This window comes from Acanthochromis polyacanthus, chromosome 15 (genome assembly GCF_021347895.1).
Source record: "Acanthochromis polyacanthus isolate Apoly-LR-REF ecotype Palm Island chromosome 15, KAUST_Apoly_ChrSc, whole genome shotgun sequence".
In the NCBI taxonomy this organism is placed as follows: Eukaryota; Metazoa; Chordata; class Actinopteri; family Pomacentridae; genus Acanthochromis; species Acanthochromis polyacanthus.
In genome coordinates, this window is record NC_067127.1 from 6,610,345 (window position 1) to 6,635,230 (window position 24,886).

At 42.8% G+C, this 24,886-nt stretch overlaps 1 protein-coding gene across 25 annotated transcripts in view; it reads right to left on the minus strand.

Annotated features, from left to right (window-relative positions):
* Positions 1-24,886, minus strand: part of ank3a (ankyrin 3a) — a 103,047-nt gene that overhangs the window by 5,912 nt on the left and 72,249 nt on the right. For 15 of the 25 annotated variants that reach the window (XM_051960269.1, XM_051960267.1, XM_051960252.1 and 12 more), the window contains 19 exons: positions 24,483-24,707; positions 24,229-24,383; positions 23,704-23,915; positions 23,252-23,459; positions 22,800-22,896; positions 20,423-20,651; positions 20,142-20,267; positions 19,028-19,150; positions 18,475-18,501; positions 16,996-17,077; positions 8,415-15,680; positions 7,455-7,529; positions 6,921-7,052; positions 6,553-6,696; positions 2,750-4,250; positions 2,433-2,595; positions 1,675-1,758; positions 1,428-1,535; positions 371-462 (listed from right to left, as the gene is read on the minus strand). In XM_051960269.1, the coding sequence (XP_051816229.1) occupies positions 391-462; positions 1,428-1,535; positions 1,675-1,758; positions 2,433-2,595; positions 2,750-4,250; positions 6,553-6,696; positions 6,921-7,052; positions 7,455-7,529; positions 8,415-15,680; positions 16,996-17,077; positions 18,475-18,501; positions 19,028-19,150; positions 20,142-20,267; positions 20,423-20,651; positions 22,800-22,896; positions 23,252-23,459; positions 23,704-23,915; positions 24,229-24,383; positions 24,483-24,707 (11,029 nt within the window). In that variant the 3' untranslated portion in view covers positions 371-390. The remainder of the gene's footprint in view (positions 1-370; positions 463-1,427; positions 1,536-1,674; positions 1,759-2,432; positions 2,596-2,749; positions 4,251-6,552; positions 6,697-6,920; positions 7,053-7,454; positions 7,530-8,414; positions 15,681-16,995; positions 17,078-18,474; positions 18,502-19,027; positions 19,151-20,141; positions 20,268-20,422; positions 20,652-22,799; positions 22,897-23,251; positions 23,460-23,703; positions 23,916-24,228; positions 24,384-24,482; positions 24,708-24,886) is intronic. The other 10 variants (XM_051960260.1, XM_051960263.1, XM_051960262.1 and 7 more) reach the window with 6 other exon arrangements.

A 24,886-nucleotide genomic window follows, 5' to 3' on the forward strand; every position in this document is an offset into this window, starting at 1 on the left:
CTCATTGCACGTTCATTACTGAATGCATGCACAAATACAAACAAGCTTTTTCAGCTTAGGTGGAGTTTCATGTGCTTTAACAACTGTCTGTTTGACTGCACAGCACATCATCGCAGCATATCTGCTGGTTGCCTAGCAACCACACTGTGATGTCACGACTCTGGAAAGTCACTGCGCACTGATATTGTTTGTCAAGAAGCTAACACATTACATAACTGCCACTAATACCACAATATGTAATTTCTCATGAGACAAACATAAGAGGGCAATAATGCACAGATACATACTGAACATTTACATGTACACAAGGACAAGAAAAACAGGGAAACTATACTGAGTGTGTTGCAGTGAAAACAGTAAGTTACTGTACCTGGTAGAGCACAACCATCCCTATGAGTGATGCTTTTTATCCCCTGATCTTCTGTCATCCTTTCGCCTGCTATTCCTTGGCCCATCTCCTTTCTAAAAAACACAAACACACGCAGAATTACAATTCCACTCTTCTGATAGGAGAAAAACTAATTGCAACCCACTGCAAATCTGAAACAACAAACTAAAAAAAAGGCAGAAAAGACTACTCCACACACTGCAGAAACAGCAATTTAAACCCAAATGATTGCACTATTATGACACTTTCAACCAAGCGGTTTATTAATTCACAGTATGAAAACAGTAAAAAGAAGTAGTAGCTTCATTGTAGGAAATATAATTAGGCCCCAAACCACACACCAACTGGAAACCTAGATGAAGAAAAATTATGCTGTTATGAAATGAGTTAGAAACAAAAGAGGCAGATTGTATTTTCACAGCAGATTCACAGCACTCATTAGTCATAATATTGACTAACTGGTTAAATGCATGAAAAGATCATTACAACCACACAGTCAGGAGCAGCGCAGTCAGCATCCCCTTTGTTATGAAAATGCAATAGACACCACACATTGTCACAAACACAGCATGCAAGGCTGCACTTCGTATGGCTGCATGTTTTTGTATTCCCCCCCCCCCCCCCCCCCCCCCCGAAGTCAGATAATGAGGATAGTTTTCCTGAACCATTTAACCCAGTGTTTAACAAAAATCCACCTTCACAGTCAGAGGAAAAACTATGTTAATCTCACTGATATTTCATTTGACTTAAAGCTGCACTCAACCAGAAGTTAGTTTTTAATATATCAATGGCACTTCTTAAGCTCTTAAACCTTGATTTATCTCATAATACTCCCCCCTTAATGTTCTTTAAAGTTGGGAAAAGCATTTCATTAGCTTCAGATCTTCTTCAGGTAAGATAGGTATTTATTTTAACATAGTCCAAAGTCTTGTGCAGCTTCAAGACAAACTGTTATATATATATAACTGTTCCTCCGATTATGTTTTCCACGTGAATTAGACTTTGCAGAAACCCAGTCTAAGTGTATCTTCATGCCAACCTCGGACCCATCCTCATGGAGAATGGGGCTATGCTGAAGGTCTCTGTGCCAACTTCCTTGGTTGTCTGGTGTGGGAGTAGACACTCGACGAATGACCTTCCTGATCACCTGTCCAATGCAGAAGGAGGTCGACAAAGGGAGAAAAGAGCTGATGGTGTTTGCGGTTATGTAAACATTATGCTACTGTCTTTGTGAGAGGTTATTACTTCAGAGCTGAATGGGAAAAGGGAATGAAGTTCTACTTTACTTTTCTACTGATGAGGTTACCATCGTGGTCCATATAGTGTTCCTCTGTCATAGACTCGCCTGGGATATTCCTCGCTTCTTCTCCCTGCAAGTGTTTGTGGTTAGCACATGAATATTTGACTTGCTGGAGGCTTCAAACATGAAAGTAAACAACCCTTCACCATCACCACACTGAAACAAAAACCTCAGGAGAGAAAAACATTCGTGTTAGAAAAAGGCTGGGTTAGTCTTCAACCAAATCCACGTACACAAACATATATCTGCACACAAATATCCACACACACGACAAGAATAAAGCTACCAAGACACCAAGCAACGCTACGACGATGCACACCAGGCCGACCGGTCTAAACTAAACCAAAACCACACCACAAGTCCAGCTTCTGCTCCGGGCTTTCAGGCTACCTTTAAAATGAGACGACGTCTGAAGATTCTGGTGGTTACAGTCTGTTCTTCCTCTGAACCAGATTCTACACTAACACACTGTTGATGAAGGTATTATAAAATGATTAGTTAGTTACAAATAATTAAGCAGTTGATACATTTGTAGTTGATATCCTTTCTGTGCTTCAAGTCCATGTTTGGCTGTATCAAAAAAAGAGAAACCTGGAATAACACTGAAGTTTATGTTTCTTTAGCTCACTGTAAATTTTCAGGTTTCCCGAGTGTGTGAATAACAGGAGAGGAATAAGAGGATTACATTGTACGCTCTAGGATCTTTTATGTGGCTCTGCTCATTTTTATTTTATGCATCAGTACCTGGACTTTTTTCTCCGACACCAGTGCTCCATCCTCCTTTCTGCCGTTTGATGATTCTGATGAGGCGTCCTGAGGTGAGTGCTTTGAGTTGTCGCCGTTCTGTCGGGACCTCCCTGATTCTCCCCTTGATGAGGAAGTGATGGAGTCGCTAGAGTTCTCTTGGCTGTTGGGTAAGAAACACAGAATAAGTATTTCTACTAGGAGGATAATGTAAACACCTGAAATGTACATAATCTTGAAGAGATTTCAAATTCAAATCATGTTATGAAATTGTTCTGGGACACTTAATGTGTGCATATAATTTTGCAACACTTTACCTTTCCCGCCTGTCGAGAAGGTCTGAGCTGACACTGCGGCCCGGCGTCGGTGGCTCCACATTGACCGAGGATGAATCACTGTGCCAACCTGAAATTGAACACACGTCTTTTTCTGCCTGTTCATCCTGATCAAGAGTCTCCTGAACCCTGGACTCGGTCATCTCTTCGTCCTCCTCCTTCTCCTCTGAGCCTCCTTCGTCTTCTTCTTCTTCCTTCACCTCCTCCAACAAAGATCCTACTGCTTCTTCTGGAATTTCTTTCTCTCCCTCCTCATCCTCCTCACTGGATCCAGACTCACTGGGCTGAAGTTCCCCAAGTGCCTCAACCCAGGCCTGAGGGGAGAGGTCAGGGACAGTCTGGTCCTCGGCTGCCAAGTCCCCTTCTGATGTCCCGCAATTATTTCTTTCACTGCCACATAACCCTTCATCCTTAAACAGCAGCCCTGCATCTGTGTCATCCATTCTGTCACCCTGGTGGATCTTTTCCTCACTGCCTCCATCAGCTTTTTGACCCTCAGGTGTTTCATCAATGCCCTCTTTGACAGTCTCTGCTTCTCTTTCATTGTAGCCTTTTTCCACTTCATGCCCAGTTTCTGTCAGACTGTGCTGCTCTTCTGACAGATTCTGCACATCTTTCACCTCTTGCACCTCACATTCTGCCCCCTTATTTCCTTCTTGAATAACGCCATCCAGCTCATTTACCACATCTCTCTCTTCCTCTGCAGACCCCTTCTTCTGTTCCACCAAAAAGATGCTATCTTCCTCTGCCAGCTTAAAACTATCTTGTATTATCATCTCACATTTTCTTTCCACGTCTTTAATCAAATCCTGCTCTACCCACTTCTCCACTAACCCATTTCCCTCCGCTAACTCTACTGCAACCATCTCAACAACCTTCTCTATTTCTTCTGTCACTTCCTTTTCACGTCCTGCCAAACCTGCATCCTCTTGTAACCCATTGAAGGCACCCATCTGCGCTCCTCCATCTCCCATTTGTGCTCTGTCAGGCGATGAAGGGGTTATTGATGACACTGATGACAGTGAAGGGGAAGATGTGGAGTATGCCATGTCGACGTCTAATTCGCACAACGCGGGGAAAGAGGGTGACTTGGGCCTGTGTGTTGGCTCCATCTCTTGAAAAGACCTGTCTTCCTCCTCACTCAAGAGCAGCTGGTCGTTCAGAGCGATGTGGGGCTTTCTGACCTTGGAGGGAACAGGATCAGGGAGTTCAAAAACTGGGACGGACAGGGCAAGCTCACAGGGTCTGGGGGGGCTTTTAGGGGGGCTGTCCGGCTCTCTGCGACCGGGCTCTATCTCTGGACTCCAGGGCAGGGGCTGGGGCTGGGTGTCGGCCAGCAAAGGGGTGTCTGGTTCTGGGTAATGGTGCTGCTGGTGGTGGGCAAGGGAAGGGTTGGGGGTGACGGGGAGTTCAGGCTCCAGGAAGTGGGGGTTGGAGTGCAGTGCGGCGGGTGACTGCAGCTCTGCTAGAATGCTTTGATAATCTGTAGGTGACAGGATGACAAATGTAGAGACATACACGCAGCGAAAGCATGCCACAAAAGAATATAACACACCGAAAAACAAGCAAACCCGAAACACATATACCATGTGACATGGACGATGGCACAGAGGCTGAAATGTAAAGCATGTAGCCAGCCAACCACTAGCTTTGATAACGATATGTTAAGAGCTACTGTATCATGGCAGTATGGCAAATCGATATCAAACATATGCACTAAAATGTAATAAAAGCATATATTTTATAGTAAATGCTTGAAAATGCCATTTTAAAAACTAAGTATTCAACATAAATTATCACACATATGCAAAGAAGTATATTCAAATTGACAGTAATCATAAAAGCAATGTTTGACAGTCTGTCAGAAGTTTTAATTTAGTGCTAATTTAGTGGTTTTGGTGAAGTAAGACATTGAGAGTGGGACACATTAGTGACATAAGGCCAGATAAATCATAGTGTGGGATGTTATGACATTTTAAGATTTGCCAGAGTGTTTGCTTACATGCTGACATGAGATAGATGACGTATGAGAGATATGAGGAGGAAGAGGAAAGGTAAAGGACCAAGCACACTAAATGTATACTTCCATTTTAGAAGGGTCGATGCGAGATTGAGTGGGAGGAGGAGTAACGACGGGTGCACAAGTACACTGGCAAGCAGGACACGGAGAAAGGGAGCGCAGAGGAGGGGATGAAGGACTGGGGCTAGGACAACGGGATCCTGAGGGAGAAACGGGAGGGAGAGCAGACATGGAGAGAGGGGAGACAGGACGGGAGGAGGAGGAGGCCAGCTGGGCCAGTAAAGACTCTTTGCTTGGAGAGGCGGTAAGAGAAGGAGAGGTCATGCCTGGGGGTGAGGAGACGATGGGTTCAGATAGGTTGGGCGCAACAGAGGAGGGTTTGAGGTCACTGGGTGCTGTTTCAGGTTTGAGGGGAGCATCAGTATGACAGGACAAGTCAGAGGTAGATCCAGATAATGCAACAGATGAGGTGACTGGTTCTGCTTGGATTGGTGTTGGTGTGGGTGAGGCTGGGACAGAGGTGGAAGAAGGTGGGACAGAAGCAACTGGAGAAGGAATGGGTGATGGAGTGGGTGAGCAAGGCAAAGGTGAGGTGATGAGGGGGATTGGGGAGGACAAGCGGGGAGAGAAGGGGAAGGAAGGGGATTGACGAGGGTCAGCAGACGGACACTGAGAGTTGGGGCATGGGGAAAGAGGGGAGAGGAAGTTGAATTGTGACGGTTCAAATGTTGCTAAAGGTGCCAAGTCTTTGAGCATGATGGAGGACTCATAACTTGGAGAGCGGCGTGGGGGAAAGGGGCTGCAGTGAAGTGCTGCAGTGGGAGTGAGGGGAGTGAGGGGAGTGGGTGGAGGTGTTGGGGTAGGCGGTAGAAAGAAGGGACTGGGTGTCTGGAGGATAAAAGCTGCCTGAGTGCTTCTGGGAGTTAAGGGGATAATTACGCAGACTATAGAGGAATAAGGCATGCAGAGGAGATAAAAAAAAAGAAATAAGTGACTTGGAGAAAGACAAGCAAAAGAATACATAAAAAACTTCATAATGATGTGAAACATGCTTGCACAACAAGATGATGAATGAATATTATGGATGGACAAGGAGTGGGTAAAAATCGCCAACACATGACTCTTATTTTGTGAAGAGTTATGTGCTGTTATCAGCAGTGGATTCTGCTGTGGGGAGGTGATGGGAGGCAAGAGGAAGAGGAGGAGGAATCAGTCTGGTTTCACAGAGGAAGAGATTCTCTCATCTATCCAAGGAAGGCTCAGAGGAACTGGAGGAGAACTAGGAGAACTAAACTAAATCAACAGAGGAAAGCAAACGCTACAGGGTTACATAAGTTCTACTTAAGTCACACATAATTGAAAAACATTTAAAGCAATATGTAGTAGTATGCAGCATGCACTTAGAATGGGATTTTAACAGTTAATATTGCTCATTTGTGACAACTGGGTACTCTTTTGGACTTGGCTGAGATAAAAATGATGGTTAATTCCACTGAAGCCAATTGAAAAAACATGGGTTTAATTTAAAGTGAAAAGGAAAGGATAAAAATGTAACATTATTTGAGTTGCAAGTATACTTTCAAAGCACAGAAATCAGAAATGCAGTTGGGTAACAGTGGAAACCAGTTGTCCAAACATAGTCCAAATCTGACTATAAGTCAACTAGGATTTGCACTAGGGTGACACATAAGTGATCCATGCATTTGCACAACAAAAGAGGTAGCAGGAAGAGGTAAGAGGTCAGCTAGAATGAGCTAAACTTTACCATCAGCCTGATCCCGGAAAACAGCGTTATCATCGGCAAAACATCTTGTGCCTGAAATGTTACCATAGTCAAATATCGGGCCCTCCAGCAAAGTCACAATATCCATCCGATTGACTTTGGTCAGCACTGTAGTTAAGGCATCCGCTGTGGAAGAGATGACAAAAGTGAGTGATCTCAAGAGCAATGCAGGAAAGTTTGCAAATCTGAGCAAAAGTGAGTATTCCAGTGTTTTACAAATTTGAACAAAATACAGTTCCAAAAGTTTATCAAATCAAAAGCAGAGTGACTAAGAAAGAAAACAAAAAAAGTATGAGAAGAGAAGAAAATAGAGAGAAAAGCAAGATCTTAGGATATAAAAATAGCCTTACTTGTGGCGTTCTTCCCTTCCCGACTGACCCATTTCTTAAGGAGCATGAAGCTCTGTGCTGTCAGAGAGTTGGGGTTCTCTAATCTTATGTGGTTGATCTCATCCACTGTGAAGTTCATCTCCCGAGCCAGCTCTGTGATGGGACGATAATAGCAACTCTAACATAAATATTCAAACTTTAATATATTTGATTGTCCCTCATTATATTTACAGTCCAAACACACAAATTACAGATGATGAAATATGATACAAATTTCACAATTATTAAAATTCAGTGAATAACAAAACAGCTTACAGCTTTAGATGCCTAATTACTACATTTCAGTTGAATGCTTTCCTCATTTTTTGATCTTTTCAAATGATCTTTAGCTCCTCATTACACTGCTATACTATGACATCATACAGTAGAGAATTTGTAGGACATTCAGCTAGCCTGAAGATGGCAGTAAATAACACTGGTTTGAGACTGACAGAGGCTCAGAAAGAAAGTAGGTGACTGAGAGACAGAAAAGGAGCAATATTGTATAATCCTCACCTGTCCAGCTGAGTCCCAGGTGATCGGCAACGATAGCCATGCGCAAGTCTGTTCTCTCACAAGGACTCTGCGGACCTGAGAAGATAGAGGACAAGAACCCATTGATACGATTCATTCTTATTCCTCAATAAACTAATGTAATAGAAAAATAAATATGTAGAATCTTCCTTTTCTGGCCACTTATTCATCAAACTCAAAAACATTAATCATAGCTGTGTTGAAAATATTCATATTACAATGCTTAACAGATTACTGTAATCTAGCTTTGTGCAGTTATTTCCCAACAATGGCAAGAAAAGGACATTTCATACTAGAGACATTATGGGCAACTTAAATATGTCCATAGAGTAAGTGGTGCTCTGTGACTGTTTGTGGTATGTATCCTCTAGGCAGGCAGTAACTGTCATGAGAACCACACAAAACAAAGCATAACATGACTCTCAACGACAGACTCATAGTTCTACAGATCTAGGGTGGAAAGATCTATGTTAGAATCTACAATGTCAACATGCGAAGACGCTTTTGTGTGTTCTTTGCCAACACTAGTTAGTTAAAATGACAATTGCATGAACAGTTCTGTAAGAACAAACTACCACAATAACTCAGTAACCAGCCTGCACAGACAGACAGACAGACCAGGGAGTTGTCAAACAAGGGACTGGTTGTGCCAGTGACCAGTCATTACTACTGGCATGCTCACTCTATTTTACAGAAGTTAAACAGGGTTGGAAGAGGGGAACAGAGGAAAGAGAATCTTGCAACACGGACAATACAGTACACAATACATCAATGACAAAAAAGAAATTTAAATGACAGCTACTGTTCTGAAGAGAATATGTAAACACGCCACAGGCATTCCAGTCAATCCATTAAACGATCACAACGATGTCATGCAACTAAAAGTGAAATATATATAAATATATAGATGTATTTTAAACATAGTGTGAAAGTTTTACAAACTAGGCTTGATCTCCGCGATGGGAGGCGTTCGAGACCCTGTGAGTCCCTGACTGCCCTCCTTCCCACCAGTCCGCCTACTCCTCCTGCTCCTCTCACTGCCGGAGGCCCTGTCCGTCGTCGCCACCTTTGCCCTTACGGACGCGGCCCCGGCCTCAGCCCTCGAACCTCTACCAGACCTGGATGAGCGGGAGGGCTGGGAGGGCTGGGAAGGCTGGGAGGCGTCCGACAGAGAGGTGCTCCGGGAGGTGCTGTCTTCCTCCGACTGCTCTGTCTGCGTCTTTTTCTCCTCGTCTGACAGGCGGTCCACCAACTTTAGCGTCTCCCCGCTAATGCCTTTAAAGTATTCGATGGTGCGCTTACAAAGTTCACTAGCGTTCTCCTGCCTGTCCTGTCTACTTGCTCCCTCACTTGTCACATTGCTGACCTGATGTCTGTCCTTCAGTGGTAGTCTTGAGGGCAACTGTATTGCTGCTCTCTCTGAGTCCAAAGTTCTCATTGGCTGTGAGGTAACCCGAACTGAAACAAGTGAGCTAGCTGCAGCAGCAGGGCTGCTCTTTTTAACATCCTTGATTGGTATCCTAGACCTGGGCTCTACTTTGGCTATGGCTGGCTCTCCTCTTTTCCTCACCTCAACCTTCACTGCTTGTTTGGGCTTCTGTTTGCCTATGGCTGTTCCCTGTGTGTGAAATGACCATCCTGATGCTTTAACTGGAAGTCTTGACCTGTGCTGCTTCACTTCATTTTCTTTAGCAGTTTCATTTTTCTGCTCCTGTGCTTGGCTGCTGTTGTGTACTTCCACTCGCTCTTCTAAATCTCTACAGCACAATGTTTCTATCCTGCTAGCCTTCTGAAGGGTGGGCTCAGAGGAGGACTGCAAATTAAACACCACACTACCACACTGAATGTAGTTGGCCTGAACACTGGAGGACTCAAGGTTATTGTTGTTGTTGCAGTTTTCAGAAGGATAGTCTCTTCTTTCTAACCTGGGCTCAGTGTGACTGCTAGACTGGTTCTCTGTACATTGGCCCTCTATGCTAATATATTCTGGCACCATCTGACCTTCTGACATCTCAGCTTTACAATCGGTGAGATCCCCTGAGTCTTTTTTCACAGTTATAGAGGCAGCTATGCCCATCTTAATAGGAGTACGTAATTTGGAATCAACCTTAGAGGCTGTGATTGTGCACGAGGAGGCGGTCTCAGCTATGGCTTCACAGGCGGGGGCATCAGTACCAGCATAGCAAGTATCACTGCCAGGCTGTGCAGGGCTGCATTTTGTTGTAGTTGCTGCTGGTGTTGTTGGTGTAGTGCTGCTGTCTATGGTAGTATCTGTAACTTTCACCTTCCCATCTACTGTGGCCCTCTCCCCTGTTTTTGACTGAGAGGAAAGTACCCCCAGGATCTTGCCCCCTCGCCCCTTTTCCCCTGTTTTAGGGTCAGAGGAATGCTCACCAATCTGGAAAAACTGAAGCCTCTCTTCAACAAAGTCCCGCTTGCTCATGTCAATAGCACCACTGCGGGTCATCTCAAACATCTTCCCTTCGTGGAAAGGGAAGGGATTAGGCTCACTAGTCGGTGTGCTCTCGTCAGTTGGTGTTCGAGCAGGGGTTGTGTCAGGTGTTGTAGCCTGTGATTTGTCCTCCACCGATAAACCAAAGGGCTTGGGGTCGTCCTCTTTTGATTTGGACTCATAAACCCCGTCATTATCAGCCCCTTTTGTGGACCAGGGGTCAAAGTCCAGACCTTTGGTGGCAACAGTTTTAAAGGTTGAATTCAGCTCCTCTTCAAGTTGGTAGCCAAAGTAGCTATCTCCAAAGCCCTGTCTATCTGGATGTCTTCCTTCGAGGGTATAATCTTTTTCATCTCCACTACTTTTCGCTGAAGATGTGCTGGTTTTAGTCTTTCCATTATCCCCACCCTCATCACATTTCTCTTCCTCTATCACCTCAAGCTTGGACTGACTAAATGAGCGGTCAGTTGTTTTTCCATCATTAGAAAGACTAGATGTTTTAGGGTCCTCGCTCAGTCCATCGTCCTCATCCTGAAGGTCATACCCATCTAAAGAGTCTATTTCAGTTGCATCTGTGTCATGGGAGAACTCGGCCGTGGTTGCTATGGAGCAGTCAGTGATAGACTGATCATTGCCATTTTGTTCAAAGTCAGCATCCTCCCCCTTTACAACACCATTGACTCCAGACTCCTTATTTCCATTTTTCTCTGATCTTTTGGGTTTCTGTCGTTTCTCTCCTTCTTCTTTCATTTTGAAGGTGTACTTTTTGATAGGGATGGGATGGAAGACAGACTCATCATCACTAGAGTCACTGTTATCAGCGCCAGGAGGAATAGGGGATGGAGGCTGGACTCTGATGATTGGCTCAGCTAAGAGGTGCCTATCATGCTCCTCTTGGAGGTTCACCTCCATCATTTCTGTCTCTGCCTCAGATGAAGCACATGAAGCCCTTTTCTCAGGGTCGGACTGCTCGGCCTCTAAAGGAGGAGGAGGTGGAAACTCTATATAAGCCACTCTTTTGTCCCTTGACCTCTGTTTCTCTCCATCCTGTTTTTTACTTAGAGTCTCTGGGGAAGCTGGCTTAGCTTTTTCCTTTGAGGGCTCTTTGTAGATAAAGGTCTTCCCTTCTTCCTCCTCAGACTCCTCAGGGATAGGACTTGGCATGCCAGGCATGAAGCCTATCACAGAGTCTGGTGTTCTGGAGGTCAGACTCACTTCCTCTGAACTGGGGGTCTCAGGGGTAACAGGACTTTTCCCAGAGCTATCCATGAATGTCACTTGTTCTAGAGTGTCATCTTCCGGACTTCCTTGAGGAGACGGAGACTGCTTTTGTTTGACAGTGTAAAATGCCCCTCTAGTCTCATGCACTGTTCTACTCTCATGGCTTACTATCTTTTTGTATGTTCCCAGCTGCCCCGACGCTGTTTCTTTCTCATACTGCTTCCCTACTTGGATGCTTACATACACAGGTAAGGGTTTAATATCTTTGAAACCCTCAGTGACAACTACAGGGGTTACTTGATCCAAATACTCTACTTGGTCACTATCAATACCGTTACATACTACATTTGACATGCTACCCTCTGATGAGTCTGTGGACCTTCCTCCTGATGATCCATGAACAGACTTGTTGGAATCAGAGCTACTGTGTAAGCGATTTCTAGCTAAAGTAGGTATATGAGACCCTGCCCTGTCATGTGTTTCAACAGAGGAATCTAATTTTAAAGAGCTGGATTTGTGATTTTCTGAGAAATCAGACGGCTTTCTTACAGGAATTTGCGATTCCGAGTTTTTTTTTAGACTGTCGTTGCTATTTGGATTTTCACGGACAACAAACTCCGTGTAGATGATTTTCTTAGTTGTTTCTTGTCTTTGGGAATCACTATTACTGCAATCTTTCAAAGAATCCTGGATTAAAGAATGAGATAGTTTGGGTGATTGGGGTTTATAGCTGCCATATCCTTGGCTCTCCCACGTTTTGAATAACCTTTTCTCTTCCTGATCTTTTCCACTGCTCTCATGCTTGGGTGAAAACCTGCTTGACTCACTCCTCTGGTTTCCCACATTCTCTGGGGTTTTTGGATTACTTGAACCAGCAAACACCTGATACACAGGTAGTTTACTTTCCTGGAGTTTCCTGATAGGAGGATTAGAATTTTGGCCACCCTGAGGACTCCTATCTTGCCTTTGAGCCTCTTGCTCAAACTTTAGCCTCACTGCACTGACTTTGGAAGAAGACATTTGAAATGGTTTAGGGCTTTCACCTGTACTTCCCTGTGATTTACCATCTCCTTGTTTTCTTGGGTCCGAATCACTGTACTGTAGCAATACTCTCCTTTCTGGGCTACTGGGTAAACTTGCACACTTCCTGTCACTGGAGCTGAACCTGTCTCTAAGTCTTTCTCTGCTCCACTCTTCTCCACTACCTCCACTCCTATACACCGATCTCTCTGGACTGCTGTGTGTTGAACTGGGGCCTGATCGTGATTCTCTAAAGTCAGGCCTACGAGACTTCTTCTCTGGAGATGAGAGCTCATCATTGAGCTGTTCTGTTTTATCACGAAAGAACTGGGAAACCTCACTTAATTTTTCCTCTGCTTCTTTTACAGTTCTGTCCACTCTGTCCTCATACACAAGCTGCCCTCTGTCTGTACTTTGTGTATCATCTGGCACACGCATCCAAACAGATTGCTTTGGGCTACCGGGCTCTGAAGAATATTGCAAAAGTGTGAGCTTATCAAAGTTATCATCAACATTGGCCATTCGTCCAGATTTGTCAAAGACATTTCTCGATGATCTAAAGACATACTCCGTCCTCGGCCCAACTGATCTACCCTCACTGTGACTGCTTCTGTCTGGTGAGTGAAAGCGAGACCTATCTCTTAGATATTCCTCTGTGTCAGAATGAGATTGGTCAAATTTCTCAGAAAGTAACATTTTCTCTGCAAAATTGTAAGACTCTCCTCTAAGCTCCGATGATTCATCTTCATTGTACTCTACAGACTGCTGGCTAAGTAACTTCAGAGTTTTGTAGGAGTCATCTGCCATGAGCTGGGCTGAACTAGGGCGACTGTCTTCCTCCTGGGATAGTGGTGTGTTCACTCTGGGGGAGTCAAGGTATACTGGAAGTGACTCCTCAGGCTCCTCTTCTTCTTGTCTACTGCCTGGGTAGTAGTACATTTCCTTTTCTGCATGGTTTTTTGTCTCTCTGATGATGACCTCTGTTGGTTCCGCTTTATTGCCTTTTTCAATGTGAACCTCAATTATTCTTTCAACTTTAGGTTTGGAGTTGATGTCCTCGAGGACTCTTTGTGATGTTTCCTCAGTGCCAGACTTGTGTTCAAACAGTCCCGCAAGCTCTCTTGAAGGATCCTTGCCGGACTGAAAAGCCTTCATTATATCATGCACAGACATAGTTTCCTCACACCTCTCTGATGCTGCTTCTTTGCCAGGTGGTTTGTGGTACACCATTCTGGTGGTGGTAGTGATGTGAGTTTCCTCCTTTACCCTCATTCCTTTCCCCATTGGATCTTCATCAGGACTGACTTTTATTGAATAGCATTTATTCTGGTCTGGAGTTGATGAAGTTTGATTCTGGTGCCCTTTAGAATCTGAATCAATATATCTCACAGGATGTGCATCCTCCATTGCAGGTTGTTTGTTGTCCTCTGGGGGCTCATAGCTCCTGATGACATGGACAACCTCAGTCCTAGTCTCAGTGATCACTGGTGGAACTGGGATGTCCTGAAAAAGGGCTTTGGGACCCATGCCCTCTGCGCTTTGAGGAGCAGAGGGTGTCCTTTCACTCCTGGTCTCAAAGCCACTGTCAGAGAGAGGACTTTTATCTTGTTCATGTGAGATATCATCAGGGGATTCTAGCACAGTGTCTGCTCCAAAAAGTGCATCAGCTACTTTACTGATCTCTTTGTCTGAAGGTGAGGATCGCATGTTTGTTGGAGGCATTTTGAGCTTATGCTCCTGAACTGCTATAGTGGGTTTTAGGACACGTTTCTGCTTCTCCTTTCCCTCTCCTTCTCTTTTGCCCTCATCTGCTTTATGCTTTGTGTCGTGCATTTTGGAGAAAGAGCTGCTGCCCACATCATTAGCCAGATAGTCAACCACTTTGGAGAGATTGAAATCTCTATCAGGTATTGTTTTTGATTTGGCTTGAGGAACCACAGTTTCATATCTCGGTGGATAGCTCCAGTTGCTTGGTGGTTGTTCAACTTGTACTTTTGAGAAGTGTATGTCATCCAGTGACCCTCTAGCCAGTGAAACCCTACCATCCTTCACACCATCTTTAGTAAGGATTTCGCTAACTTTAACCAAGTCTTGTTTCACTTTCTCCACAATCCGGTATGGCTCCTCATCCTCCATCTTAGCCTCTTTGGGAGAATCTGACTGAAATCCTTTATTGGCTGTGGAATTTGGGTCTGTCTGCAGAATGGCTGACATTCGTATCAAGTCCTCTTTCATTTCAGCAACATCCTTTAGAATCTCTTGACTGGATGACAGTGGTGATGTGGTATTTGATTTGAGGCCAGCAGAAAACAGAGGGGCTTTGATAGGGGAAAGAGTTCTGGCAAAGGAAGACTGTAACTGAGCATTCACCTCAGGGGGCACAGTCTTCCTTGGGGACAGAAGAGCAGCAGCTGACTTGGACACCTCGGGTAACTTTTTAAACTGGTGCTCTGGCAGCACATTAATAACAGAGTATACAGGAACAGTCATTGTACTGGACGTTACAGCAGTGGTGATATTCGGAGGGGATCTTAGAGAGGCGTAAAGGGAACTAGAAGCTGATGATCTAATGGACTGATATGAGGAGGACGCAGAAGAGGACATGGACTTCAAGGTGCCATAGCCTGCAGAGCAAGAATTGAATGTTTTTTCAACTTCATCAAAGGCTGCATTGACACTTGTAGTCGCTGCATTGGTGGTTGCTTGTATTCTCTCTTGCAGACTGCTGGTGAGAAGAGATGTTGGGGATGATGAGCGATACTGTGTAGGTGACACAGTTCCATTGATCAGAGCTGCGGCACTTGGAGTGGTGTTGGATTTAAGCGGTGATGAAAGGGAGGAGAACAGGTTTCTTGCAGGGCCAGCGACATCTGAAGCAAAGGAACGCACAGAGGAGAGACCAGGGACTGTTTTTATGGGTGAGGAGGAAGATGCTGTGCCACTAGAGCCTCCCATAATGGTCTTGTATGGCAGGGGTGAACTGAACATACTCAGAGAGGATTTTGGAGAGGTTGGCGGGGTCATGCCCATGGATGCTCTCTCAAGAAGAGGACTTCCTCCTCCAGAGACAGTTATAGGGGAGGTCCTCGAAGACAAGGCCGCCAATCCTTTCATAGATAGGGGGTCTGGGGCACTTTTCCCTGGTGAAGCCAGGGGGCTGGGGGCAACCTGGGCAGGGTACTGGGCTTGCTGGACTACAGTTTTTATAGGAGAGGAGATGGTTCTGTAAGATCGGATAGGAGAGGCCATGTCACTAACTGACTTTACAGAAGAGGCAGGTGATCCAGGGATGTTGCTCTTGATGGGGGAGGCAGAGTTGATGGACCAGACAGACTTTAATGGAGAGGCAGAGGGCGTGTTGGATGACGAACTGGAGAGGGAGCCAAACCCAGACTTGGCTTGGCCAGGGACGGTGACAGGAACAGGCGACCACGCCTGATAAGATCTCGTTGAAAAGACAGGTTTGTGAGGGTAGCTAGAAGGCTGTGTTCTCGGCGAGCTTCGATCAGTTGTTTCTTCAACAATAATTTAAACCAAAAGCAATAAGGAAGCCAACATAAAATGTAACGTAAAATAACGTGAAATAAAACATAAAAACCAGAAAGAGAAATTTGAGTCAGTCAGAAAGGGCATTAATCACAGCAGCAAGGCAAAATTATACACAAGAAATCTAAGAAAGGCCCATATGACAAGTGAGGATGACTAATGACAAAATACATTTGATACAAAATGAAGCTTAGATAAGAACAAAAATGTAAGACATGTGGTAGAGGTGACAAAAATGACATGATAATCAAAAAATACAAATCCATTGACTTTTGATGTGCAGAATCTATTTGCCTCCTTGCAACAGTGCCTTTTACTGTACATGTTTGATTCAATTGTGCTTATCCTTTCATTTGGTACATTTTGAATGCCAGATGACCCCACAAGTGTATATAACTTATAAAAAAATATTACCTTGTTTGGTCATGATTAAAATAAAGTATGAGGTTGCACTTTACAGAAAGGTAAAAGTAAATGAGTTAGTACCGACTGTTCAGTATGCCCTGCAATCCAAGACACATCTAAATGGTCTCAGATCAGAATTTTTTAACACTTCTCAAGACGTACTTGTAAACATGTTTTAAATGTTGTCAAATCAAATGTTTCTTTCATAAAAGACTCACATGGGAAATGTTAAATAATAAACAAAGTGAAGACAGCTTTAGATTTAGCAGAATGTCTCTGTCCTCATAATTTAAAGTACCGTATGAAAACTGGCCCTAAAATCAAAAAATAGTTTGCATAGAAAGGTATGCCGATATTTTGTAAATGGTAGAAAATATAAAACTGCTACTGTAGGGGAAATCAGGTTAATGTAAAGTGCAACCTGTTACACATTATTATACACAGCCACACACAATCATAAAGCCAATAAAAGAGTGAAATGGTCACTAAAAGAATGAGAACAATTCAAAAGAATATTTTTATTCAACATGAATTAAAACATTTTTTGTTCAAATGATAAATGATCAGACAGACATTGATTCCCAGTGTGTCCACAAATGTAAAATAATATAACAGTTGAAACAGGGAGACATTTCTTTTCAACATGGGGTGGCTAAGCAAAGCGAACACAGTAAATCATGCAAATGTTTGATGAATGACAGATGATATGAGAGTATGTGTCAGGTGGTGAGAATAAATGATGGATGAACACGTCTTGTCAGGTAGATCTCTTTTTATAACATATGTATATGAAAGACATATGTGCACTATATAATGGGACCTTCAGACACTAAAACTACATAATTAAAAATTTCATGTAAGTAAAAACGGGGAACTCACTCGCTGCTGGGTCGGTCAAATAGCTGTAGCGCTTACGCAAAGCTAAGGAGGCAAAGGTATGACGTCGTTCTGGCTTTTCAGTCTGGAACAAACAAAAAAGAACAAAAGATGTTTTAACATAAAAATATGGAGAAAGGTGGTTCTAGCCTGTCACGGTTAGGTCTAAATATTAATGTTAGTTTCGATAGTGCAGTGGATGGATATTGCCTGCTTTTAGTGGATCAGTGCATGCAGTTAGTGCTGCCACAAGGAGGCACTGCAGGTGTGCATGAGCTTATCCTCTGGCCCTGTGCTGCTTCACTTGCTGCATGTCTCAACTGCATTAAAATCAAATGACTGCAGACGAAATATGCTTTGTCTGTACAGCCCTTACCATCTAAGCACCAAGCATAAGCAAAATTTAAATTCTGAGTACAGTGTTTTAAAGAAATGCCATCTTATATTGAAGATGCGTTCCTCAGTTTATCATCAAATATGAATGTTGTCATCTTACACCTTATTAAAAGTAGAATAATTGTGGCAATTTCAGCATTATCAAAATTAGACTTCAGGAATGTTCGTATTCTGCATTAAATGATTTATAAGACAGGCCAATATTCAGTTAGAATGCAGGTAATAATTTACTATTACTATTATGTATTTAACAAGTAAAATCGTTTAGGTTGGCTTGATATTTGTGAGTGCAGTGTGTCTAATTTTTATGCCATAACTTTACTTTGAGGCTCTCTCAGACAACAATGCATATTTTAAACTATGCTAGTATTTGCCTATCTTTAACTTTAAAATCACACTGGAATTGCAATTTATAATTATTGCTGGAAAACCTCTTTCTTTTAAAAACTATCACGAAACATAATTCGGGTACTGAATTATTCATTTTACCTATTTATTTTTGTTTTTGTAGAATGCATATTTAAAATGTAAATTGTCAAACATAAAAACAGCCCTAGCTTCACTTTATCAAAGTCTTCTCTGAATGCTTTGTCTTGCAGATGAGAGTTTTAGTCTTCTTGTTACACACCGGCCAAGGACATGGGGGGAAAAACAAGGGAAACCCCAAATACAACAAAACAATGACTAACTGGACAAATGATAAAAGTTAGGGTTACATCTTTAGGTGACAAAAGATACCATAGTCCCTATGAGTTAACATAATGATGGGATCCTGTTGGACATGTATGGAAAGGAAGATAGAGATGAAAAACAAGCCGAGATGTGGCACAGCAATTGGCTCCACTGGAGTTGGGATGGAGACAACAATAAACAAATCCCTTTTGCTGTTTAAACTGCCATTTCCACTCATGCACTACATGGGGTCACTTCAGCAATGACGTGTAAGAACACATGCGGTCAGAAGCATCTTCCACACACAACCTCCAGACAAAAACGCGCGTATTTACTACAGCGTCTGCGGTAAAGCCAACGAAAAGGGACGACAAAGAAGAAGCGGTTCCATGTGATGATGAAGAATCTGTTTACCTCATCATCAGGATCAGACTCCATATCCTGTGGTATTCCAAGATGCATTGCAGGAACGGGAGAGAGATGACACAATGGAGAGCAGGGAAGTTATAGTGAGCGGGGAGGTGGAAAGAAAACTCAGGGGATGAAAATGGAGCAGCAAAAACAACAAAATGCATCAGAAAAAGTCTATGGGATTAATAGAAAATAAACAGCAAAGTAACAAAAGCAAAAGCAAATTACAGTTTCTTGTGATCAATCAACACCACAACAAACAAACAAATGATATCATTTTGTTTTTTGCATTATTCTTATATACCCACAGTGAGCCAAGCAATAGAACGAAGCACGATGTGCATGTGTGGCTGCATGTGTACGTTGTGGGGTCTTATGACTGGCACAGGCTTTAACATTAATAAAAGACACAAGCAGCAGGCAGTCATTTCTGGTCCAAATGAGCTTCAATGGCTTCTCTTGATGTCGGGACAACATTGCTCTCCGTCTTTATTTACATGGAGATGACATGATATGGCCTAAAAAGGGACAAACTGGTCAAACATGGCCCTCCTACCTTCTTGTGAGTTGGCAGTGTAATATTCAAATTGCATATGGCAGTCTGTGGAAGGCCTTTCGTGGATTTTGGCTCTCTCAGGAAGGAGAGGCGGCCACATGGCTCCTGTCCCATATCTCTGATCTGCAGGAGACGGCGAAAAGATTCCATCATCAACACTCATGCAAAGCATTAAGGAAAAATCTGCATTTTATACCTCAACCTATTGCATAATCCTAAAAATTCTAATATGGCATTGTTTTTATACATATAAAGATGGAACTGCATTGAATTTCTTAGCATGCTTGTCAAAAATCCAAAGAAAAAATGCGTTACAGTGGGTTTGTCTGATCTGTAAGAATCCCAACAGTGACTTTCACCTATTTCTACAATACAGTGCATCACATACTGCAAAAGAACATTTCTATTGCTATGAATGTCATCAAATAAGGGAAGGATAAATCTTTCTGGCAAGATTTAATCAACAGAGCCACTTCAGGAAGGAGACCACAATGAAGAACATACCAAATAAACGGGTCAATATATAATTGAGGGACTTTTGAAGTCCATGGGATATTTTGCATACATTTTTGTTAAAAAGTGTTTTTATGTTCATTATGATCATGTCATTACAAATTCCAGAATTATTTATTATGGAAACAATCACTTCTTAATAAAAATGACTGGATATCACTGAAATGTGAACTAAATAACCGTCCCAATTTAATAACAACCACCTTCTAATCAGCTAAACAATCATAAAATGAGCTGATTCAGAAATTGTCTTGATTGTGTTCTTTTTTGGCAATTTATCAAATTTTATATGGAAAATAACAAATTGGATCCGTGTCCAAGAAATCACTTTTAACTAAGTTAGCCATTACAAAAACACCTCTGAAGGAACTGTGTCAATTCCAGATTTTACTCAATTGTATATAAAATATTTAGAAGAATCTTCCTGTAAAAATGCCACGTGGTGTTTGGTTATAGGCGGCCATGTTGATTTTAGGCCTGAAAACAACAAAAAAAATGTCAACGATGATGCCTGTCAACTATGTTACAAAAAGTCCCACAATTACATATTGACCCAAATGCTAGGAGACGAAGAGGGTGATATCAGAAATATATTTTATACCTTCACATTGAAAGGAAGCCTGTTTTCCTTGAAGGAGTAGAAGTTAAAAACCAACTGCTGCCCACTTTTGGCGAGAGGGGACAGGTTGCCATAGCAGTCCACATGGATAGGTTTGCCCTCCAGAACCTACAGAAGTGCATCGACCACAAATGTAGTCATTGTGGAGAAAGGCCTGCTGAAACTGATATTTTATTACATGGATGCATGCTAGGGTTTGTTTATTTGTCGGTCAGTTCCTTATTAGACTCTTGTACGGCGTTTGCATGTCAACACAACCAAACCTCGATATCTTTGCTCCGGGCCACTTCCTCAAAGTTCTCCTGCTGCTCGAGCGTCTTGTCCACCTTGTCGTCCGTCATGCAGAAGCAGCGCAGCCGAGCCTCGATGGCGTCGTTCATCTTGGCGAACACCACAAACTTGGCCAGGTACGGCACGCAGATCAGCTCCCGGTATAACTGAGACGCTAGACTCACCGTCTCAGGAATCTGGTGACAGTCTGCGAGCCAGAACCTGAGGAGGGAAGGAGGTAAGAAGAGAGGTAAGGAGGGGGGTAAAAACGCATGAAACGAAACTGAAGCTGTTTCTGTGTCACATGTGTCGTAGGAATGCAGTACTGTGGTGTAAGACAGCATCGTAAGTAGTAACTAACCAAATTAAGTCGTTTCTTTCAAAAGGTGCTCACAGACACATGACAGCTGTGTAGGAATCTAATTACACTGAATCAAACAGTGCTCTGTTAATGCCAGGCTGCACATTCACTACATGATTCAAATGTAGTTAAAAAGGAAAGTTTTTGACCCTGCCTACTGTAAACAAGAAGTTCACTCACTCAACATTCAGCAATGTATGGATGATGTGACTTTAAGTCACAATCGCTACAAATCAGTGAAGCCCCACCAGCAGGGACACAGAAAAGAAAAAATAAACTATAAAGTATCAACTTTGATTCAATAAATTGGAGAAAGTAGAGACAAGACGGGCTCTCTGTATGTGAAGAGAAATGATTGGAAAAAAGGAAACAGTAGAATTCTGATGATTGAGGTCAAAACTTGATATGATTTGAAGATTCTTATTGTTATTTATGTCAGCTGTCACTATATTGGGGTCTACTGAGATGTTCTCTTGGCAGTGTTTTAAACTTACTTAACTTGTCAGGGGTCAATATATAACTGTGGGATTTTTTGTAACGTCGTTGACAGGTATCATAGTTGACATTTTTGCGGTTTTCAGGCCTAAAATCAACATGGCCACCTATAACCAAACATCATATGGCATTTTTACAGAAAGATTCTTCTAAATATTATCTATACAACTGAGTAAAATTAAAATTGGAAGTTATTTATAAAGATATTGTAGTAAACCTGTTGACCTGTTGGTGTTTTTGTAATGGCTAACTTAGTTGAAAGTGATTTCTCGGACACAGATACAATTTGTTATTTTCCACATAAAATGTGATATATTGCCAAAAAGAAACATCTGTCAAGATTATCTCAACTTAATAAAAAGAACACAATCAAACCAATTTTTGTATAAGCTCATTTTTTATTGTTTAGCTAATTAGAGGGCAATTGTTATTAAATTGGGACGGTTATTTAGTTGACATTTTAGTGATATCCAGTCATTTTTTATTAAGAAGTGATTGTTTCCATAATAAATAATTTTGGAATTTGTAATGACATGATCATAATGAACATAAAAAAACAATAGTGTTTTTTTTTTTAGTTTTAATAAAAATGTATGCAAGATACATCCCATGGACTTCAAAAGTCCTTCAGTTATATATTAACCCTCATAACTTTCCGAAAGGTAGGACAAGATTTGCAACTTACTGTTACTGTCATTATGGAATAATCTGTCACTTCCTGTCTCAGCTTGATATTTGGTTCATAAAAATATCAGAAAACAGGTTTACTTGTTTGGCATTTTTGCTTGGAATCTGACATGTTTAATCATCTGTGTACTGCCAGAAGTGTTTTCTTTAGACTGCAAAATTGTTGCATCTATAATAAGACTACCATGTACTTTCTTCATATTCAAAGCTATTAGAAGCTGCTTTACTATCCAAGGAAAATAAGAGTAATTCTCGTGAGGACACAACAATGAACCAAATAGTGCAAGAAAGTGACAAATTAAACCGAAAATGTTGCGTAAATTTAAATTCCATATAGGTTTTCCTCATAATATGTTGTATTTCACTACAGCTGAAAATAAACAAGTTACTCAGTTTAGCAAACAATCAAAAACACTGCCGTGCTTTCATAGTGTTCTACTACACAGCCAGCAATCTAAATACACTATAAAAGATTATTTTCATTATCAATTCATCTGCCTAAATTTTTAACTTCACTTGAAGCCTAGGGAAAAAATGTCTTTGACCAAGATGACATCTACAAATGTCAACTTCAGAAGATTGTGATAAAACAGTAAAACAGAAACTGCACACATTTGGGAAACTGGAACTAGAAAATATTTTGAATATTTTAGATATGTTGGAAATTAAGTATTAACTGTCAGAGCACTACTAACATATTTTCCTGCAGCAGTCGAACAAGGAATCAACAGATAACTTATTCATGTGTTACACTGAAAATACTCATTTGTATTCCTCACATCCAGCTCTGGTCTAGTGTGTACAAAGTTTGTGTGTGTGAGTCTCACCTGGCCGACACATTTGTGGTGAAGGAGACACAGTCGGTCACAAAGGACAGAGGTGTGGTTCCTGTGATGTCCTCCCACTGTGCAGGGGACGTTCCTCCTGCAGGAAACAGCGGCCAAAGAATGAGCTCACTGCCTCTCCAGCCTGGTCAGTTTTTGTAGCTTTCATAATCCCCGTCCTTTTATCTTCTCCATGCTTCATCTTCTTTCTATCGACTAGCGGACTCTGACATCTAAGTAGACCTGATGTAGCTCGGGCTTTTCAATTCAGAGTGACTCATGTATAATAAATGGATTAAAAAATATGTCTGGTGCCACAAATCTAACAAATGCAGCACAATGCAGTGACTGTGAAGCTTTTTTTTATTACGTAATTTTGACCTCTGTTGGACCTGCAGGGGCGTTTTGGAGAGCTTCAGTGTCGTCATGCTCTAGTTCTCTACCGGTCTACTTGCCTGTGATGCTGCAGAGCAGACGCAGACACGGTGCAGCGTCGCCTCGGTGGCCGCTGGGATGGCCTTCCGCCGATCTAGGCGGGACGGGGATGGTCATGGTGATCGGCTTGTGGAACTTCCTCCTCCTCGGCTCTACGGTGACGATGGGGCTGAAGGTGGCTCTGTTGCCAAGGATGGCCCTCGCCATGTCATCCGGCACCGGCTGGGCCTACACAGAGAACACATACACCAACTTATTTAATTGATTCAACTTCGAGAAATGCTCAGTCAGACCTTTTCCTGAAGTTTCTATCAAACTGAAGGATCCAGGCATGTCAGACAGAATCCGAAACTCAACCAAAAATAGGTCAGGTATAAATAAATCATAAGCCAGTGGGCTGCGTTTGCAAAGAAAAAAAAGCAGAGTCATGGAGCAGATTAAATTTGAGCTAATCCCATGAGTCCGACTGTACCTGCAGGCCAACACGGATCTTCTTGGTGAGCGCCCCCTGTGGGAACGAGGCCTGGACCATGGGCACGGTGCTGCTGGACAGGACGCCTCCGTCTGGACCCATGTGGTTGGACTCCTGTTTGATCCGTGACACCACTGCGAAATACTGCGGAAAATCTCTGGTGATGATGCGGCAAATGCGCTTCTTCTCCAACTCAGCAGGACTGTCCAGTTCTGAGGCAGAAAATAGGATTTCATAGCTGTGATTTGAAGCAACATTTCAATGACTGTAGTCGCTAAATACAAATTCTGACTTTAAATATACTGAGGTGCTATAAGTGATGACACACTAAACTGGCTCAACACTTTGAAAAAAAAAAAGAAAATGGATGAAAATCTGTTTTCTAGGTCACCAGCTGACATACAGCCCTGGGTGATGTCGTGTAGGTTTTTCTAAGTGGTTCAGTTCACCTTCAACCAGACTAAAAACTGTGTTACAAACTATTGTTGGGAAATGTTGAACCACACTGAATAACTTCCACTTTACCTTCATCCATTCCTCCCAGCAGCTCGGTGAGATCTTCCGGCCTGGCGTCGGACTGGTGCTCCTTCCACGTGTCACCGTTGTCGCTCCTCAACACAATCAGCTCCCTCTCTTTGCCCCGCATCGAACCGAAATGAGGGATTTCCACAATCACAGGACTGAAAGGGAAAATAGAATGTAATTTTAACAAGCTACACTCTCAGGGTCAGGATTTAAAATGGATATTCGGAAATCTTCATTCAACCATTGCCTCCTACCCGAGGAACTGAGCCCCAGCTGGTCCGACCTCCACCAGCCGGCTCACCAGCCCCTCTCCCTCCACCATGGGCGGGGGGTAGGCCAGCTTGTGCCTTTTGGCCAGGCGGCAGGTGATCCGCGTGGGCGCCGTGCACTTCCTGGGAGGGATGATGATGCGCATGCCGTTGTGGCGGCTGCCTCTCATCGAACCCCCACGAGCGTCCACCATGAAGCTGACCAAGAACCTGCGACGTTAAAAAGCACAATTTCAGAGAAGGAAAAAATGAGCTCACAGAAGAGAAAGATAGACTGAAGCCACGGACACAAGTGAGGAGGACGATTCCCATGCTGTGATCACCGTACACCCAAATAAAGAAAGGAAAAGACAGAAGTTTGAATAAAAAAAATAAGAACAGAGATATAG